The sequence below is a fragment of the Amblyomma maculatum genome, chromosome 1 (genome assembly GCF_055883805.1).
Source record: "Amblyomma maculatum isolate TAMU_Amacu chromosome 1, ASM5588380v1, whole genome shotgun sequence".
In the NCBI taxonomy this organism is placed as follows: domain Eukaryota; kingdom Metazoa; phylum Arthropoda; class Arachnida; order Ixodida; family Ixodidae; genus Amblyomma; species Amblyomma maculatum.
Genome location: NC_139344.1, coordinates 310,042,058 through 310,062,932, shown reverse-complemented (window position 1 = coordinate 310,062,932; position 20,875 = coordinate 310,042,058). Strand labels below are relative to the sequence as shown.

Genomic DNA, 20,875 nt, shown 5'->3' with positions numbered 1-20,875 from the left:
TTCTTTCATACCGTGCAGCCATCTTCGGTTTCCCGTTCTATCCTAGATTCAGGTAGTGTGAGGAAAAAATTTCTACTTCAAAACGCATCTGTGTTATAATTTGAAGATTTTGCTGGTAAGTTTCAAAAAAGGTTTAAAACATTTTGTATGTTCTAGAATGTACCTAATTTTTTTCAAAAGTTGTTATCTTGTAAATTCAAATGTTTTACTCACATGCAAGTAATTTTGCGCTTCACAGATTTTTTTTTTTTATTATTACTCACACAGAGTATATGTGCAGCGGTAGCGTAGAGGTACAACATCCGCCTCGCATGCAAGAGGATCGTGGTTCGAATCCCGGTGCTGTGCAATTCTCCTCCTGATTAAAAAAATATATATATCCGCGTGTCGATGGAATTGCATAAACAGGTTTGGGGTGCGGCCTGATGCTGAACACCTCCGACAACGCACTCCCTCACCAGAACATGAGTAGGCCACCCTGGTGCAGTAATTGGCCACAACCTCCCATGATTAGTCCTATAAAACCCCAGCCTTCAGTCACCAGCGGCTGCAGAGCAACTGACCACGGTGGTGGTCGGACCTGTGACATAGCGGGGGGGGTGCTAAAATTTTCGGCTCCAAGGACAGGCCGCCATTGGAAACTGACCCTGGCAATGTTTAACGCCGGAACCCTAGCTATTGAAGCTAGTTTAACAGCACTGTTAGAGGAACTAGAGGGTATGAAATGGGATGCCATAGGGCTTAGTGAGCTTAGGAGGCCAAATGAGGCATGTACTGTGCCGAAAGACGGGCATGTAATGTGTTATCAAGGTTTACCGGAGAGGCGAGAACTAGGAGTGTGTTTCTTTGTTAATAAGTATATAGCTGGTAATATGGATGAATTCTATAGCATTAATGAGTGAGTGGCAGGTAAATTAATTAAACTTAATAAGCGGTATAAACTGAAGATTGTACAGACCTACGCACCTGCATGTAGTCATGATGACCAAGCAGCTGAAAACTTCTATGAAGATGTAGAATTGGCAATGCGGAAAGGAAAGACTGAGTATACTGTACTAATAGCCGACTTCAATGCCAAGGTAGGGAAAAAGCAGGCAGGAGACCAGGCAGTGGGTGACTACGGCATTGGTTCTAGGAATAGCAGGGGGGAGTTACTAGTTGAGTTTCCACAGCGCAATAACTTAAGAATCATGAATACTTTCTTCAGCAAATGGAAGAACCGGAAATGGACATGGAAAAGTCCTAAGTGGGGATGAAATTGACTTCATAATGTGCTCTAACCCTACCTTTATGCAGGACGTAGAGGTAATCTGGAAAGTATGATGCAGTGGCCACAGGATGGTAAGGTCTCGAATTAGACCAAATCTGAAGAAGGAACGAAACAGATTAGCACGAAAGAAGTCCATCAACGAATTAGCGGTGAGAGGGAGGACAGAAGAGTTCAGGTTCTCGCTACAGAATAAATATTCAGCTCTAACCGAGGATGACCACATTAGCCTAGAAGCAATGAACAATAATTTTAGAGATGTCATTATTGAGTGCGCTGTAATGTAGGCGGTAGGATAGTTAGAGATGATACCGGCAAGCTGTCTATGGAGAAGAAAGATATGACTAAGAACCGCCAAAGTATGACAGCTTCTAACCCAACAGACGAGATAGAACAGGCAGAGATATCAAAGATAACCAAGCGTAATGTGGCCAATATAAAGAAGTATAACATGGAGAAAATTGAGCATGCTGTAAAGAACGGGAGAAGCCTTAAAGCAGTGAAGAAGAAATTGGGCATAGGCAAAAATCAGATGTATGCGCTAAGGCGGGCAATGTCATTACTAGCATGGACAAGATAATCAAGGTAGCCGAGGAGTTCTATACGGACCTCTACAGTAGCCATAGTAGTCAGGACAACAATGAAATTGGCTTTAATAGTTTTACCTGGTTCCATCTTCTGTCCCCATTGTGAACGTGCGCAGCCTTTAATTATGCCTTCCAATCTCGAAGGTGTTTCTTTACTTTTTTTTTTTTTTTGCCGCGTAATGTGCGCCAAGCTGTCCAAACGCGGCGGCGCATAGTTCGATTTATTCGTAGCGGAACCGGCTCGCGTTCGAATTAACGGGCTTTTTTATACACACACCTCTATGGAGCTTGGCCGGACCAAGTAGTGTAGTTCGAATTATCCAAAAATTTGAATTATTGGGGTTCGAATTAACGAGCTTTCACTGTACGTACGCGCAGGTAAGCATCATTCTTCTATCTTCGAGGGGCGGTTCATCAGTTTCCACATACAGACTATTTACTTGGGATGTTCTGTATGCCCCGGCTGACAGTCGAAGGCCTAAGTTATGTACCGGGTCCAGTCTTTTTAAATATGATGGTCTGGTGGAGCTATAAACAATGCATTGTAAACAGGAGCGCACTAGAGAGCAGTATATATGCAAAAGGATCCCCATCATTTTCTTGAGAGTACCTTTAGAATATTAAGCTGGTTTATGTGTGGCAAGAATGTAAGCTTTCTGTCAAATGCCATACCTAGAAATTTGTGCTCTTGTTTTACTAGCAGTTCAGCTTCGTTTAGGTATAAAGTTGGATCAGTCTGTAGGCCTTTCCTAAGAGAAAAAAGAACAGCTACTGTTTTTTGAGAGGAGAATTTAAACCCATTCATGCCTGCCTATGTAGCTAACTTATTCAATGTTATTTGCCTCTCACATGATGACGTACATGCAATTTGCAAGTCGTCAACGTAAAGTGAATACATAACAGACTTTGGCATTGCTTTACTTATGCTATTCATTTTCACAACAAACAATGTAGTGCTTAAAACACATCCCTGTGGTACGCCATTCTCTTGGATAAATGTTTTTGACATAGTTGTGCCTAGACGAGCATTAAATGAGCGGTTAGAGAGGAAGTCACTCAAGATGTTTAGCATCCTCCCACAGATGCCCAAGTCTGCAAGGTCACGCAAGATTCCGAACCTCCAAGTTGTGTCGTATGCCTTTTCGAGATCGAAGACCGCTAGACAGTGCTGTCCGTGTATGAATGCTTCTCTGACGGTATTTTCCAGACGAACATGATGGTCAGTTGTACTGCATGCCTTCTTAAAACCACACTGATGAATGTCAAGCTCTCTGGATTCTAGGATAAACATTAATCTAATATTAGGAATATTCTCAAATAATTTAGCCAGACAGCTAGTTAATGATAATGGCCTATATCTGCTGGCCAAAGTTGGCAGCTTGCCAGGCTTCAAGAATGGTATAACAAGAGCTTTTTTCCACGCGTCCTGTATCTGTCCTACTACCCATATCTTGTCAAAGAACTTTAGAAGCGATTCTACAAATGGCTCAGAGAGGTGGGACAGCATTTCGTAATGTATCTCGTCGGGGCCTGGGGCAGTCTTTTTGCCAGTAGATAGAACTCTATGGATTTCCTGTATTGTGATTAAATTGTTAATCAGTTCATTGCTGCCACCGCTAGTTGGGAGTCTCTGTTTTCAGCTGTGATTTTTATCTCAAGGATGATTCTGTGTAGTGGGCAGAGCTAGACACTCTGCCGAAATGCTCACCGAGTATATCTGCCTGCTCCTCCAAGCTAGTCTGCACACCTGGAGGTGTTAGGGGGAGTAGGTACCATCTACCTGTTCCCATACCTTTTTAGATGTGATGGAACTGTTAACAGATAAAACATAGCTTTTCCAAGATGTTTTTTCTGCACTGCGACAATCTTGCTTTTGCTCTTGCTTTCAGCTTTTCGTGCATTGGGTACCTGCGAAAGACACCCCAGGCTTTGTCATTTTTTTGCTTCCTTACATTCCTGTGTGTAGCACAGTTTATGATTTGGTTGTATTATGCCCGAGGACTTGGGGATAGCAAGGTGAGCAGCAGTAAGGATACGGGTCGTGAAAAGCTCATTTATATCATCCACACTGAGGCTATCTGAAAAAATGTCTTCTAAGTTGGCTTCTAATTTGAACAATGACCAGTCGGCCAGGTGGAGCTTGAAGCGACGTGGTTTACAAGGGATGATTGATGGAGAAGATAGTGATCACTTCCATACGGATTAGTCCCATATAAATCTAAACAGCTCATTTTTCCAGAGCTTGGTGAGCAGTGTGTTTGCTTTCCGGTGTTCAGAAAACATGTGTTGTTACATAATATAAAATCTTCTAAAATTCGGCCTCTAGTGTCTGTTAATTCACTGCCCCAAAAAGACGAATGGACATTAAAATCACCACCTACCAGATAAGGCTCTGGCAGCTCTTCTAAGCCATCGAGGTTTACTGGCAAATGTGGTGGAAGATATATGCAGCATATCATTATCGTTTTAAAGAGCAAAGTGGTAACAGCTACGGCTTCGTATTTAGTTTTCAGGCTGATTTGTCTAGTACCACTTTGAATAACAATAGCGGCACCTCCTGATAGTCTACCGGACTGCTCCCGGTCGCACCGAAAGACTTTATAATTTTTTAGAATGTTTTTATGTTCAGGTCCTAGGTTTGTTTCTTGTAAACAGGTGACGAATGAAGAGAACGTGTTTAACAGATTTTTTATGTCACTATAGTTGTTAATTAAACCTTGACAGTTCCAGTGAATGAGGAACGCCATGTTGAGTGGGTTTTGTTGAGAAATAAAAGTTTAGGTTTCGGGTCTCTCAGGGCCCGTTATTCGGGGTTTCTCCCTTTTTTTTCTTTTCAAGGGAGTTGTGCCGGCGCAGAAGCGGCGGCAAACTAAGACTAGTGTCCATCGCTTCCTCGGAGGCGCTGGACGTCCGCAGGTCAGCTGCGGGTGCTTGCGTTTCAGGCTTCTGGGAAAAAGCCTTTTGGGCTGCCGGTTGAGAGGCCGGTAGGCCCTGTTTCATAGATGGCAAGGAAGCTTTCGCTGTACCTGCCTGGGGCGGGGGTGGTTTTGTCTGAGGCATTGCCTGGACCGGAGCGAGATTCAAGTGTGCCGTGTCACCCCCACGCGCCACCTTGGAGTAGTCTGCCTTCGCTGTAAAAACAAATGGGTTTTTCTTTTTCAGTTTTTCGCGAGCTTCTTTGAAGCTGATTTTTTCTGTTGTGTTTATGGCTATAATTTCCTTTTCATTTTTCCAAGTTTGACACGATCTGGAGTAGGCAGGGTGCTCCCCATCACAGTTGGCGCAATGTGGCACAGCTGCACAGTTTTCAAAGGTGTGGTCATTTCCAGAACATCTTGCACATTTTGGATGGCCACGGCAGCTCTGTGAGCCATGACCGAAACGTTGGCAGTTGAAACAGCGTCTGGGATTGGGGATGTAATGTCGCACAGCCACTTTGATATATCCTACTTCGATAGATTCGGGGAGCGTGGAGGTGACAAAATATAGGACAAGGTGCTTAGTAGGTATTTCTTTGTCATCTTTTCTTATTTTTATTCCGTGGACATTGGTTACATGCTGTTCTTTAAGACCCTTAAGCATTTCTTCTTCTATGAGGTTGAAGAAGTCGCTCCCAGATATTACGCCACGGACAGTATTTAGTGATTTATGCATAGACACTACAATATGGATGTCCCCAAACGACTCAAGCTTTGGAATGTTGTCACATTGAGTTTTGTCTTTGACTTCAAGCAGGAGGTCCCCATTGCCCAACTTGGATACTTTGTATCCTGGACCCAGGGCTTGCGTGAGAGACTTAGACACGAGGAAGGGAGATACCATGCAGGCTGGCTTTTCTGATTCTTTGCTGTGGATAACGTGAACTTGGGGAACACTTCTAGTTTTTCATTAAAGAAGAGGTTACTTCGGTTCGCCTTTTCTTTGTTTGGCGATCATTTTGTCTTGAAGAAGCCATAAAGTAAGTATGCTGCTCGGTTACAGTGCCAGCCACCCACCATTGAGCCCAACAAGGAGACGGAGCAGGAGTTCCTGCCCACGCCAGCTGTACACAGTAACTATAACCTAATATGGGCAACTTAGGGTAGTTACACCACACACGGTTAACCCTAGCTGCCTGGAAGAAGAAACAAGAATCCAAGAAGAGAGAAGAAGACAGGACAGTTATAAGAAAGAAGATAGGAAAGCAAAAGATGGAGGGGAGGATAGGAAAAGGTGACTGCCAATTTTCCCCGGGTGGGTCAGCCCGGAGGTGGCGTCTATGGGAAGCGTGGGCCAAAGTGGTGTGTTGGCTCTGCTGAGGGGCCTTAAAAGTCCACACACTCAGCATCGGCTCAACCACCAGGATCCCCTTTTCCCCAGACATGCCACGCACAGTTAAGCGTGGGTGCTCGGAGTCTATGGTGTCGCACAGTACACACAAACATCTGCTTTAGCAGATGCCCCCTGCAAGGAGAAATGGGTATGGGCATGACATATAGTAGGAAAAGAGGATAACCGGTAGTCACTTAGGGTAACTAACTGGATTCCAAGGGAAGGGAAGCGTAGCAGGGGGCAGCAGAAAGTTAAGTAGGCGGATGAGGTTAAGAAGTTCGCAGGGGTCAAGTGGGTGCAGCTAGCACAGGACCGGGTTAATTGGAGGAATATGGGAGAGGCATTCACCCTGCACTGGGTATAGTCCGGCTGATGATGATGATTCGTGTTAAAAGAAACGTTTTTCGAATGTGCATTCTATCTCCATCATAGGTATGCATTTTACCTATATTTATCTCTCGTACAATTTGCAGCAAAAAAGTTTGTCAGAAAACTATGAAAAACAACCAACTTTCCCCTGGTAACGAAAGAGTTAATTAGTGGAAAATGAACAGATTTTGTTAAAAATGCCAAGATATCGTTTCAACCACAGATGATTGAAACTTAATTCGCCAAAAGAGACATTAACTCATTCATCGAAAACATAATCGTTGAAAAAATAACGAGAGTTATGTTCTGTAATAAACACCTGAAAAAGCCCAATCTTCAAAAATAAAATCCGAAAAGTCCAGCCCCTATTGTAACCAATTTTCTCCAAACCAGTTAGGCACCCCTACTTTAACTCAATCATTCTGGAATTCATATCTCCTCCTGTGAATATGCGATAACTATGGCCCAAAACGCAGTCAGCTGACTCAAAGCGAAATCATTATTGGCAACTACGATGCTGCCATCCACGTAGAACCTCCCATGCAGACACATTTTCACACGACAGCATAAAGCAAACGTGAATAGCAGTACTGTATTTTCTAGTTTATAAGACACACCTTTGCATAAGATGCACCCCTCATATTTTGAGGTTTTGAACAAAACAACTGATATATAAGACGCACCTCAATTTATTCAGGTTAGGGCAATAGGACTTGACTATATATTATATATACCGGGTGTCCCAGCTAACTTGAACCAAAGGTTACAAAATAATGTATTTGAGGTAGGTCAGTGAAACCAAATGCATACAACTGCCAGCCTGTTCGCGCACTTCAGGCAATTTTTTGTTTTGCATTTACTTAATTAGCTAATTATGTTAATTTCTCTATTTTTTTAAATATCGACTTTAGACCAAACATGTGAATTGGAAAGTTGTAGAGCACCTTCAGAAACCCCCAGTTCATTAATTGCGATAAAGAAAGTCTCACGTGTATCTTTTTTTCCGGGCTCAGAAGAAAGCGCGCGAAATACAAATAATACCACGTGACTAGCGCATTTGTGCGCCGCGATTGTGGTGCTCTCAGTCGTGGTTTGAGCGAACGACATAAGCTGCGTCTGTGACCCGATGGTCCCGTTGCAGCGGCAGGCAGAAATGTTGGCGATGGTTCGAGCGAGCTCGAGCTCGCCCGTCGCCACCGCGATTTTGGCCACGCCTGCGCACCGCAGCAGCCTACATCACGACAGGCGGATGGCGATAAAAAAACGGCAAATGAAGGTGCAGCGCTAATTTTAGTCGAGTCACATGATGTCATCTCGCCCCTTTACCCAAGCCTGTATGCGCAGATTCAGTGGCTGATACCTTATCGCTCATTCGTTTGTCGTGACGTTCGCTGATGGGAGAGAAGGAGGCCTTGTTAGAATGTCGGTGGTGTCGGCTCGCCGTTCTCGCTGCTACTGCACCGTCACGTGGGCCGGCTGTCTGACGCGGGCGAAGAAGCCATCGCAGGCATATCGGCCTGCCGCTTTAACGGGGCCAAGAAGACACGCGCGCAGCTGATTTCGTTCGCTCAAACCACGACTGAGAGCACCACAATCGCGGCGCACAAATGCACTAGTCACGTGGTATTATTTGTATTTCGCGGGCTTTCTTCTGAGCCCGGAAAAAACGATACAAGTGAGACTTTCTTTATCGCAATTAATGAAATGGGGGTTTCTTAAGGTGCTCTACAACTTTCCAATTTACATGTTTGGTCTAAAGTCGATATTTATTAAATTAGATAAATTAACATAATTAGCTAATTAAGTAATTGCAAAACAAAAAATTGCCTGTAGTGCCCAAGGAGGCTGGCAGTTGAATGCAATTGGTTTCACTGACCTACCTCAAGTATATTATTTTGTACCCCTTGGTTCAAGTTAGCTGGGACACCCGGTATATATATATATATCTGGACGTGCAAGCTGGGTTTCGCAAGGGCAGAGGAAATAGAGACCAGATTGCCAACCTTCGCTGGATCATGGAAAAAGCAAGAGAGTTCCAGAAACCCATCTACTTCTGCTTTATTGATTATGTGAAAGCATTTGACTGCGTAGATCACAGCAGATTGTGGCAAGCTCTCCAAGAGATGGGAGTTCCAATTCACCTCATCTGTCTCCTCAGGAACCTGTATGAAGGGCAAGAGGCCATAGTCAGAACTGGGCATGGTCTTACTGATTAGTTTCCGATTGAGAAAGGAGTGAGACAAGGCTGCATACTGTCGCCCTGCCTATTTAACCTATATGCAGAGTGCATCATGAGGAAGGCCGGTCTGGACGAGTCTTCAGCTGGAGTGAAGATTGTCGGAAAACGTATCAACAACCTTAGATATGCGGATGATACCACTTTAATGGCAGAAAGTGAAGTGGAACTCAAGAGACTTCTGATGCGCGTACAAGAAGAGAGTGAGAAGTTTGGGCTTAAACTGAACATTAAAAAGACAAAGATCATGGTGTCTTGCCCTATCAAGTCCTGGAGCATCAATGGACAAGAAGTGGAAGCTGTGACAGATTTTCTCTTCTTGGGCTCCAAGATTACCCCGGAAGGAGACTGCAGCCGTGGAATTAGGATACGCCTGCTTCCGGGAAAGAGAGCCATGGTTAGCCTTGACCGCCTAGTAAAGAGCAGAGAAATTAGTCTGCCAACCAAGATCCGTATAACTCGTGCTATGGTCTTTCCAGTTGTGATGTATGGATGCGAGAGTTGGACTGTGAAGAAGGCTGACCACCGAAGAATTGACGCGTTTGAATTGTGGCTCTTGAGAGTTCCTTGGACTGCCAGAAGATCAAATCAGTCGATATTGTCGACCATAAACCCTGACTGCTCATTGGAGGGTCAAATTCTAAAGTTAAAGCTCAGCTACTTTGGTCATCTGATGAGAAGAGAGGAGTCGCTAGAGAAAGATTTAATGTTGGGAAAGGTTGAGGGTCACCGGAGAAGGGATAGGCAGCGAACGCGGTGGTTAGATGGCATCCTCGAGGCGCTGCAGATGAAGTTATGTGATGTTAGGAAGATAGTGAGAGACCGGAAAGCGTGGCGTGATATGGTCCATAGGGTCACGAACAGTCTGACACGACTGAACGCCGGAACTGATATATGCTTGAATGATCATCGTGTGCAATGTGCCTGAAAGCAAATTTGTTACGCGCGCATACGAATGATAGAAAAGAAAAAGAGGCAACATCTATGTGTGAGAAAACTCTCGCTCAGTGAGAGCAGAAACATTTTATTATTACTCAAAGCCTTCAAAAGCTTCATCTCGGCACGCAGTCGCCGATTTCTTGAGACAGCGCTCTAGCGTCCCCTCATAATTACTGATCATCGGCCGCTCTGACACACATGGCAAAGCACATGCAGGAAGGAACAAAACAATGTTGTAAATCGTAACTTGTCTTAGCAGCGTGGAAATAATGAGGAGCATGTATGTCGCCACAATGAGACAGCTGTACAATTCTAGAACACTATAACGAATGAAAATACTCAGGCATCGTTACCGTTTCACGATGCCTATGAAGTTGCCTATGAACGTTGCACAAAACGAAAAAAAAAAAAGAATGCGCATAAGATGCACCGTAGTATAGGACGCACTCCCGAAAATTTCGTCAAAAAACTGCATCTTATACACCGAAAAATATGGTAATTACAGCGTAAATCAGAAAAAGCCGCGAAGGATGTGCTGCCCGAAACACCCTCCCTGGAGACATTTGTGCATTAGACTATGAAATGGAATTCCGACTACAAAGGTTCTACTTGAGTCACGCAATAAAATATGCTGCCGTCAGTAGAAAAAGAAAAAGCTTGGCACAAATCAAAACATTCCTGCTTTTCCTTGTAACTGGAAATAAAATTTTACTAATTCACTTGTGCTGAGCAGTGGTAAATGTGTCACCCGTATTTATAAAGATTAATTATACTAAAGAGCCCATGAAGAAGCAGCCATACCAATAAACAGGTGGCATGACCCACAGTGAGAGTAGACATATATTCAACAACTCTAAATAATCTTCCATCGCAATGGGATAAAAACTACATAATATTATGTAGCATGGGGGTTTGTCCCAAAGTGACTATGAGAGACGCCGCAGTGGAGAGAAATTTCGACCACCTGGGGTTCTTTAACGGCATCCACAGTAGTGGGGCATGGGGTAAAGGTGATATGCAACAACTTGCACAGCAGCATTACAAGGATGAATACTATATTGAAGAGCAGTAACCACTCAATGCAGTTACAATACAGCTAACAGGTTATTTAGAATTGCAAAAATAATGCATTAAATGTGAAAAATCTAGACTCACTGCACAGGGTTAAAAAGTTGAACAAAAGAAAATCTACTAATATGAATCTAAATGCTCTAGTAACTAAGCTTTTCAGTAATGTTAGTACAGTGAAATATCACCTAAATAAATGTCACTTAAGTTAAATTTAAGCGAGCACCCCTACTGAAGCTCTATTGTATTTAAAGCAAACATGCTTTTTCCTTAGACACATGCAACTGAATACACTGCTTACTCCTGCCAGGTTGTTTCTATACCGAATCCGACATCCCCCCGCATGCCCAAATTGCTCCGAACATTATGCAAACTTAGAACATTGCATGTTTTCATGCCCTGTCGCAATTCACCCCATCCTCCCCCAACGTTGCAGGCTTGGTTAGCATTTGACCAGCTGAAAGATCAGTTGGCCTTGGTGACCCTGGCCCAGGACATTCTTGATGCTTAGTAATGCATTAAATATAGCAGTTTCCTCCTTCTTTTTTCTTCAAAGAAAGTATTTCTTCAAAGAAAAAAATTCAAATTTTAGACTGCATTTTAGCACCACTTTCAGCGCAGTGGACATTTCAAGTTAATGCGCTGCTTAAGGGGGGATGCGAGGCTAAAGTGTCAAATTTTGAACTGTTGCACAATTTCTATAAAATTTCCAGGAATGATATAAATTTTATTATAAGTATCATCACTTTAGCACAAACAGAAAAAAAGTTGTAGCTGTCATAATGCGTAATTAAGTGTGTCAGCTTAGGAAAACTATCATTTCAAAACTAATGAAAATGTATCAACCGTTTGTGCCTAGATACCTTCTAGGTAGTTCATTCTGCAGGATAAGGTCAATTGTGGGTTCTTTATGACATTTTTGTATAACCTTAGCACTTTAAAAGCAAACTTGATTTTTTCTTCTGTCATCATATGTAACATATTTGATACTTTCTTATCTTATACAACATTAGAAATTGAAAAAGTACCTTACCTTGTGCACCACCTTGAAAGCAGCCTTCAGCAAAAGAAGTTTGGTACTAACGGTTGTGCTCTTGTAAAAAGTGCAAACAGATTTCAGAACATGCTATATTATTAAATCAAGCGGTGCCTGCGCTTCTGCTTTGTGCCTCTTTTTTCGTATTTCATTTCTCAGTTGGGGATACAGTTGCAGCCAATCTTGTGAAAAAATAATTTTTTGACAGGCTGGTATGAAACTGACTGGCCTCTAGCTTGAGTAGTTGCCAAATTTTGCATTTGTCTCATTGGTATTTTCAGAGAAAAAAAAATTACATAAAAACTGCGCATAAAAGCTTCAAGAACTTGCCAATTAATCAAGTTGCCAAAGGAAAATATAAAAGGCAAAAATTCCATTATGAAATAAATGCTGTTTTTATTCTGTCACAGGCAAACTAGAATTGCCAGAGTTAATGTGCTGTCATGGTTACGAGCCCCTCTGGACATCTGAAATCAAAAGCTGGGAGGTTAAAATGTGGCCATCCTTATCTGGAGGAGCATCCATCCATTTTGAAATGAAAATTTGTACTCCATCACGCAGGATAAAAGCATAAAAAAAAATTATGCGGCCATTTCAGCTTAAAAATGATTGGATCACACAGAAAAGTGTCCCTGGATCCAACTGGTTCCACTGTAGTGTGATCTGATGACAAGCAGGCATGAAAGAAAAAGCCTACCTCAGTTACAATAGAACAAGTGGCATGATCATGACAGTATATGCAACACAAAAAGAAGCCATCACAATTAGGCCAAGCATTAGAGGGGACCTACCGAAAAGGGTGCGATCCAACTCTGTGAGAGTGCTACGAACTGTAGCCTGTGAGACATCCCACACCAACACCGTGCCGGAGGAGTCTGCACTGGCAAGCTTCAGATGGTATGGGTTGACCAGGTCATGGTAATGTAGATTTCGAGACCAGCAGACCTGCATGCAAACAAACTTGTCTCTCATGCACAAACAAAAAAACCTGTTCTATGCTACCTTCAACAACTATGCCACACAACAAAACTGTCGCCAGCTCCTGAATTTGTCTCTTTCAGTCGCTACAGATGAGGAGGTGGCCAGTCTGGCAACAATAGTGACTTTACTAGGGTGGCTAGAACTTTTTGAGGTGTGCAAAGCGGCCGGCGAAAGCTGCCCCCAAAGCGCGCCGATGCCGCGTGGGGGCGCTGAAGACAGCGGCGCCGTCAGAGCAAGCAGCCCGGCGCATTGCTGCAGTAGCGTTGTGCACGTGGTAAGAACGCATCGCACGCGCTGCTTTTTGCGTTCTGAAATTCGGATATAAGTATAAGTAAGGGAAAGTCGGATATAAGTACCTCATGACCGCGCACCTCAGCCAAGATTGCCTTGAACGGTGTTTCGGGATTGTGAGACAGGCAGGTGGGGCCAATGATCACCCGACCAGTTCATTGTCATCATGAGGTATTACTAATCTTGCTGTTTTTCTGCCATATTCAGTTTGTTACCTTGCATGCATCATATACACTGCATATTTAAATTGTTTACACTTGGCTTCAAAGATGAGTTACTATTCCGTGCTTACTTTCAGGTGCCTCAGTTTCTATAGTCTTGCCAGAAGTCCCAAAGGAGGCAATGTGCCTGATGGCGTGGTTGAGTCATTGTTATCTGTAGAGGAACTACTGAATGAGACCGACGGTGGAGAGCAAGAAGAAGAAAGCCGACCACTCCAATGCGATGCAGCTGAAGTGTCTGTGGACCATGCTTCCTACTCAGCTGAACGAAGTGATGCCCGCCTTATATATTATATCGCTGGCTATGTGGCAAGGAAACGTGTGTTGTCTGTCGACTGTGAGGACTGCAAGGATGCTTGCCTAATGAAGAAAGAAGACGTGCCCAGCTCCGATTTGCCCGCAGAAGCATCGATGCTGTGGGACCTTGGCGGGCTTTTGTATCCCACACACTCCCTGTACAACCTTATTATGACACTAGAGAACAAAATTACTAGCTTTTTCAGCAGAACTTGTCTCCACGCTAAGTCGGTGACTGACATGTGGAAAATGATTGGCGAAACAACAAAAATAGGCTGCCCCCAGCACTCACCTACTCTGACGAATTCTGTAGTTAAATTTTACTGCTTAACCCGGGTTCACTTCTTTTTGAAAGGGGTAAATCAAAAGGAAGATGAAAGGAAAGCCAAGAGAGTGAAGCCATGCGTGCTTTAGCGGGCTGCAGAATAAGGGAAAACTGCCACACTTCATTCTCTAGACACCTGAAGTCTTTTTGGGGTACCATCATGTACACATGCCGGCGACCGTATTTTCACATAATGATAGATTTAATAAACAAGTATTCTGTCAGAAACACGTCTTTTTCTGTTTTGCTGGGTAAGTGCACTCATCTCTTTTTTTTTTTTTTTTATGCTCCACGAGCTACATTTCCTTGGAGCATTTCTTAGAAGAGGGAATTCAAAAACGTTCGATTGCTCAGATTACAAAGCATTTAAAAGAACTCAATGGGGCGAAAAATTAATCTGTAGCCCTCCAGTACAATTTTGCCATTTCCTTTTGGCCTCGGCAAGAAAAACCCCACTAATTATTTCACGATACAAACGCACTGCGCGACACAGAGTAGTCTTGCCATGTAATCATCTAAAGAGCAAAAGAAAAGCATGCAACACCTTCCGCATATGTTGAAATTTTCCTCACCGTATTAGCGCGAATTTGCATGCTCTGTTTACATCACATGAGCTTGAAATTGAAGCTCTTAAGAGGCAGATTGTTATTAGCTTCTAGTCGACATGTGGACTTCGAAGAAAACCACCGCAGGAGGCAAAGGTGGTGATAATAAACAAAAATGCCACACATTGTTGAGGAAGCCGAGATGAAAGCAAATGAATTAAAATCTGAAGGCATTAGGAGCGAATCACCCTAGCAGCGCGGAGAAGGATGGGCGTTCTAGAAAGGTGTCTGAGGGTCTGTGTCAGCTACTTTTCATGCCAGCACACAAATTGAACCTTATGAGTGGTCCAGCTGCCGTTAAATTAAACCTCCGCAAATTTATGCCGAAAAAAAAATTGATTCTCGCAACTGCGTGTCGTCTGCTCTAGACAGAATGCCGTTCTGATTGGTGAACATTTCTTAACTCGGGCCTCATAATTGTTTTGTGTCGACAAACCACCGTCACCGAGCCATTTCTCACCTTCAGCGGCATTCTAAAGCCAAACCACGGTGCGCAAATCATGCAATTATGCGCAGTCCGCGCACTTGCCCCCATGCATGAGCAGCGACCGCGGATAGCCACCCTAACAGCGCCCTTAGCATCAGTGCCCCTGGCGGCATCGGTGAGCAGCGGTGCCATTTCCGGTAATGGAAACGCGCCGCGCTTTTCACACCTGAACAAGTTCTAGCCACCCTAACTTTACTGAGGAGTGGCACAAGTGACAATGTTGTCAACAAGCAGAGTGTGAAGGAGGAAATTCCCCCATCATTACAGAGTGATTAGTCGAGTAAAGTCACCAAAAGTATCTTTCATGTGCTCTCTATTATAAAAGAGTCAACAAGATTTGTGCTTTTACATTTTCTCATCAAATTTTTTCTAGATATTGCCAAGGCTTTTGATTTCATCGCATGTTACTTACACCTTCATAAGCTGGAAAACCTTAACAATAATACTCCTATCGCAGGATTGCTAAAAGTTTTCTAGTAAATCACAATATGCTTCTGTTAATGGTTCTCATTCTTCTACTGCCACTGTAGTGCCTGGTATACCCCAACGGCTGTCACTGTTGCCGATTTATATTAACCCCGCTATTTCTTTAAATATAAAATAATTTTCAGACAATTGTGTTTCCTGCTGCAAAAAAAAACATTATGACACTGCAAGGGTATCCATATTTGGAGCAGCTCACAAAAACTGCACAGCACAAATTCAAGTTGTTGAGCCGTTAAACAGAAAAGAAGCCTTACTTTCACTATAAAAAAACAAAGATGTGAACATCATATGCATTTCTTTTTTTTTTTAATCTAGCTTGGTTTGACAATCTCACCCACAGAATCTTGCTTGCAACACTGATCATAAAAGGATGTTTTACTGTCTGCAAAATACAGAGCTTGAGTCATGCAAAGGCAACTCCAGAAAAAGCAGTGACTGCGATCAGCCTGTGCCCAAAAACGGGCACAATACAAAATTTTGATTCAAAAGCAAGCACAGAAAAAAAAAAGACAAAAAGAAAAGATAAACAGTGACCAAAAGGCGAAAAGTCAAATGCCGAAACCAGATAAAAAAGCCAAGTTGTAAGCAAAGAAAATGTCGAGCGAGCACGTCTTCGGCCTGAGATTTATGCTTTCAAGGGGCTGGTGATTACTCTGGATATTAGGTTATACATTACGTGCACGGAACCGACTTTATAGTACTTCGATGTTCCAGCATCCGTAAATGTTAATTTTGGTAGTCTTGGGCTCCACAGTCGCGATATGGAATTGAAAATCTAAGACTGCTGTGCATTTCCAAATCTGCTGACGCCCAAAAAAGTTTTTACATGCACCACCTCACATTATATTATCCCGAACACAAAAATCATAACTGATACACCTATCTGATGATGGGAAAGTGAGTCTATCGACAAGACAGCATAAACACAACCTTGCTGAATGGCCCAACAAAATACTGAGCTTCCAAGAACCGCATACGAAACTAGAGATGCATCCATGCGGCGCTCAAAACAGTGTAGAAGCATCGCTCCAAATCTCCCTTTTCGCAGTGCGAAGCAGCGGTTACAAACGGCCCCTTTGCATTATGGGCATGCTTCACCGCACAGAATGTTACCCGTGCAGTGAAGCATCCTCAAACAGTTGAGCGTACTCGAAGAGCGGAAGCAGCACGTGGATGCAAGAAAATGTGAGTAGGCGTTTGAATAGCCTAACGCCATCTCAAAATAAAAAATAAATTGGTGGTGGCTTAGCTTGGTTAAGCCTGGATATCAAAACTGAAAAGGATGCCATGGCTTAGCTTGTGGTTCCTTGTCGTAGTTGTTGTTCACGGTTGCACCTTATAGATATGGCTTATCATCATGGTGAAACATTGATTACAGCCATACATCACATAAGATAAGCGCGCAGCACCGGCTAAAGGTCAACCGGCGGAGTCGTGGCGGCTCCGACCACCTGCGCCTCTCCTGTGTCACGTGGTTTGTGCATGCGCAGCTGTGGCTTTTTCCAATGACGGAGGCAAGACTCGGAGTTGACAAGCCTAGTGAAGCTTTTCGCTTCCAAAGCTAAAGGCCAGTGAGGTCAGGACGCGCGCTGCAGTGTCTGAAACGTTGCGACTGGCCATATCACGGCCACAGAAAGTTGTCCCTGAGCAAGCGTTTGTGGCTAGTCAGGGCATTTTGGCCCAAATTTTAAAAATTTTGCGCTTATGGCACAAAAATATGTATCTGTATCAAAATGGCACAATTGACGCAGCTGTTGCACCCCTGCACTGTCATCTTACAAGATGACCTCAGTATAATTTCTTGCTCGTGCCTAGACTGGCATATGAACCTTAATGTTAGTTTCCCGGCATATTGATCATATTGAACCTGACAACTATGTTAAGCCCACAAATACTCTCTCCTGAAACATGCACATAGCCAATTTTTGAGACAGGTTTGCGGGACACGCAGACGTGCTTTTGTAGGATGTGTGCCAGCGCCCTACTTGGGCCCCTCACGTATGAGAGCACAATGCGAGGCCGCTTCGTTGTTTCCGTGCTAACCGACCTGCGAGCCCAACAACGGGAAATGCGTTGAACAAAGACGCATGTGCAGCCTTGCACTTTTCTCTCTGTGTCGGAGGAGCAGAAGTACTTAGCAGATGAGGGAAAATGGCAGAGGCCTTCACGGGGTGGACAGAATTTAGGTAGCAGCCAGTATGAGCACACTTCCTATACACATTGAATTTAAGTATGCCCCTCAGGACACGTCCTTTTCGAGTTATCTTTTGGAATAACTGGAGTGCTTCCTCCATCGTTTATGCAATTCCCCTTTGAAGGAGTTCTTCTTGGCGCCTTTACTGTCGCTGTGGAGACAGTAAAGGGAATACTGGTAAAGAGCGTCAAAAAATACCTCATCTGCTCCCAGGGAAAGAAGTTGCGCGGTGAGGTGTCAACAATGGGGAATCTCTAAAAGGTGGGTATCAGGCGAGTTGACTGAGGGTTAAAAATGGAAGTTGTTCATTTTGGTCTGAAGTTGATAAGCCTGATCCTTGCTTAATTTTTCGAAAGCTGGGCTGTGAAAGCGCTTTGACATTTTGCTCATAATCCTGCTGGTCGAGCACCACCACTGAATTTCCTGCTAGCAGAATGAACATCCCCGAGTTGATATTTCTCCTTGGCAGAGGTTTTGATGCTGGCAAAGACCGATCACTTTCAGCCTCTGCGGGCAGCAGGCTCAACATGCCTCTCCATGGCAGCCACGCTAGCGGCGGCTTCATTGAAGTGGTGGTATTTGCTGCCTAGAAGCAGACAACTCTGCATGCAATTAGTCCGGTCCTACATTCCTGGCAGCCTTTAGCCACTTGCATACTAAAAATGGATTCTTTTTCTCTCAGCCCTGCTAACTATCTCTGCCTGGTGGAAGCATAATTTTTGCTCTGAGCTAAGAGTGTAAAGCACACAGGCACAGATTTTGGAATTTATACTAGCAATGTGCCTGTATGAATTTCTGTGGTACAGTTATTTTTTCATTGCTTCTGCAAATTATGAACAGTGAATTTCATTTACCTTGGGAATTGGCCCACTAGAAAAGGAATTACATTTTGAACTCAAGCAACTGAATTAGAACACCAAATTTCATCAAATTAAGAAAAGCACCTTTAATAGCCCACTTAAGGCAGGGTCCCTGCTAAAGCCATGTGAGAAGACACATTCAGCAGCACACTGGAGACTTTGAAGAACACCAAAATATGAAATGGAACGGGTAATATTGCAAAAGTGAAGGCTCTGCAACGCCAAAGAAATTCAAAGGAAGTTGGCTCGCACTTAATGTGAACCAGGAAATAACTTGGAAGAGATTATGTATAGATGATAGCAAATTGAAATTTTTTGCAGCAAAACCCCTCCTATGGACCCTGCCTCAGGATTCCCTGGTTCTGGCTCACAAGTGATATTTGCCTCAACAAGAGATTAAAAGTGCATGCAAAGAGACGATTAAGTGATGAGAACCACTGTCCAAATAGCAAAGAATGTGCTGCCTCGGCAATGATGCAGCTGATATAAACAATAAAAAAATGCCCCAGTCAAATGTGATCAAGTGAAGTGAGCAGGCACCCCCCCAGCTTCCCCCTTCAAACACAATATCTAAAAACTACTTCATGAACACATGTGTTCCTTTCATAAGTTCACCCTGCACTTGATTCACTAAGTGACATGAAATGATTAACATGCGATTTGCTATGTTACCTTTGTTGTTTAAAATAATGATCTTAGCAGATGAGGTCTACCCTCAATGGAGGGTCCAAGTTAATGGATAATTAACAGCTCAGCACACCGGCTTTCTCACATTTTACCCATGTCACTATGTTGCTCAAGAAAGAATAGGTGATGCATGCCAAGAATGCCTTTGAAAGGCAGTGACAGAGGTCTATGGAACGAAAAATGCTAGGGGTAACATTAAGAGATAGGAAGTGTGCAGAGTGGGTCAGAGAAATAACTCAAGTTACTGACATTCTAGTGGAAATTAAGAAGAAGAAATGGGCATGGGCAGGACATGTAGTGCAAAGAGAGGATAACCGATGGTCGCTTAGGGTAACAAACTGGATTCCAAGGGAAGGAAAGCGTAGCAGGGGGCGGCAGAAAGTTAGGTGGGTGGATAGTTCGCAGGGATCAAGTGGATGCAGCTAGCACAGAACCGGGTTAATTGGAGAAATATGGGAGAGGCCTTCGCCCTGCAGTGGGTATAGTCAGGCTGCTGCTGCTGATGATGATGATGACAGTGCTCAAGCTGAAACAGCTACAAGTGAAATGTAAGTGGTCGCCCTTGTGAGAGCGTGTTGACACAGCTGCATAATGGCAATATTTTTCAAATGCTAAAGCTACCCTATCACAGTTGGCAGTGATCAACCTTGGGCGCAAGATTTGACCTGCCATGAATCCTGAGCGACCCCTCAGCCAGAGACGTTCAGCCTCCCGTCAAGGCAACCTTCCATCGTCATGCAGCGCAAGGGCCCTGAGGGACCCGCAGTGGCCACCTACCTGCCTCTTTCCGAAGCAGTTGGCGTAAATTGAAAACTTGCCTACTGCACTCGTGAAATGTATTTTACGAGCCATACCTTGGTAACATTGTGCTTGTGCCCTGAAAGTGTCTGGAAGACCTGTAAACCGAAGGAAACAAAGGTGTTCAATTTCCTTGGATCGGTCTCACTGTCAGACATTTACCTTTGTAAACTGCGTGTCAATAACAACTACGTGCTTGTGGCAACCATACGCCAGAAGAGACTGGAAACCCCTGAAAATAAATGACAGATTATCACTAGTCCAACAAATTAATATATTTTCAGAAAGGCAAGATTGGCATGCGCTTTTCAACTGTAACTGGTTCATGGCTTCTTTTCAGCGCAAGTTAAAAACTGAGCCCGCCTAAAGTAGTATAAATGAGCGTGGCCATACACGCTTTAGGGAACTAGCAGTGTATCATGGCATCATGTCTGTAGCAAAAATATGCCGTAGACTCACCAGTCAACAGCATCTTTATTGGCAGCTGCTAAAGCTCCTGGAAGAACTCTCGACGATATCTTTTTAATTACAGGATTCACCGCAGCGTCATCACTGGGCTTCTCGGAAAAGGAGCGCCTCATCAATGCTATCGTTCTTAGAAAACGCAACACAAAACGGTAAAAGTTAAACAGCTCCTAGCCGAGTTAAGATTTAACCACGCCTAAAGTAACTGCACCGCAATATACCGCCTTAAGATAACAAAAATATAAGGCCGAGGCTGGGGAGGAATTCTGTAACGATCTCAATACAAAACCAGTCTCAAACGAGGTACCCGAATTATGCTAATGAGACTATGAAGTGTGCTGACCGCGCCTCCGCCCGTGAAGCCA

General features: G+C 43.7%; 1 protein-coding gene across 4 annotated transcripts in view; it reads right to left on the bottom strand.

Annotated features, from left to right (window-relative positions):
• LOC146207060 (WD repeat-containing protein 11-like) overlaps nucleotides 1–20,875 on the bottom strand; it is a 160,010-nt gene extending 139,135 nt beyond the window's left edge. For 3 of the 4 annotated variants that reach the window (XM_084595708.1, XM_084595782.1, XM_084595880.1), the window contains exons 1-4: nucleotides 20,505–20,875; nucleotides 20,208–20,277; nucleotides 20,102–20,143; nucleotides 12,605–12,758 (exon numbers count right to left, since the gene is read on the bottom strand). In XM_084595708.1, coding sequence (XP_084451834.1) covers nucleotides 12,605–12,758; nucleotides 20,102–20,143; nucleotides 20,208–20,277; nucleotides 20,505–20,626 — 388 coding nt within the window. In that variant the 5' untranslated portion in view covers nucleotides 20,627–20,875. Of the gene's footprint in view, nucleotides 1–12,604; nucleotides 12,759–20,024; nucleotides 20,144–20,207; nucleotides 20,278–20,504 lie in introns of those variants that run through there. The other variant, XM_084595833.1, reaches the window with a different exon arrangement.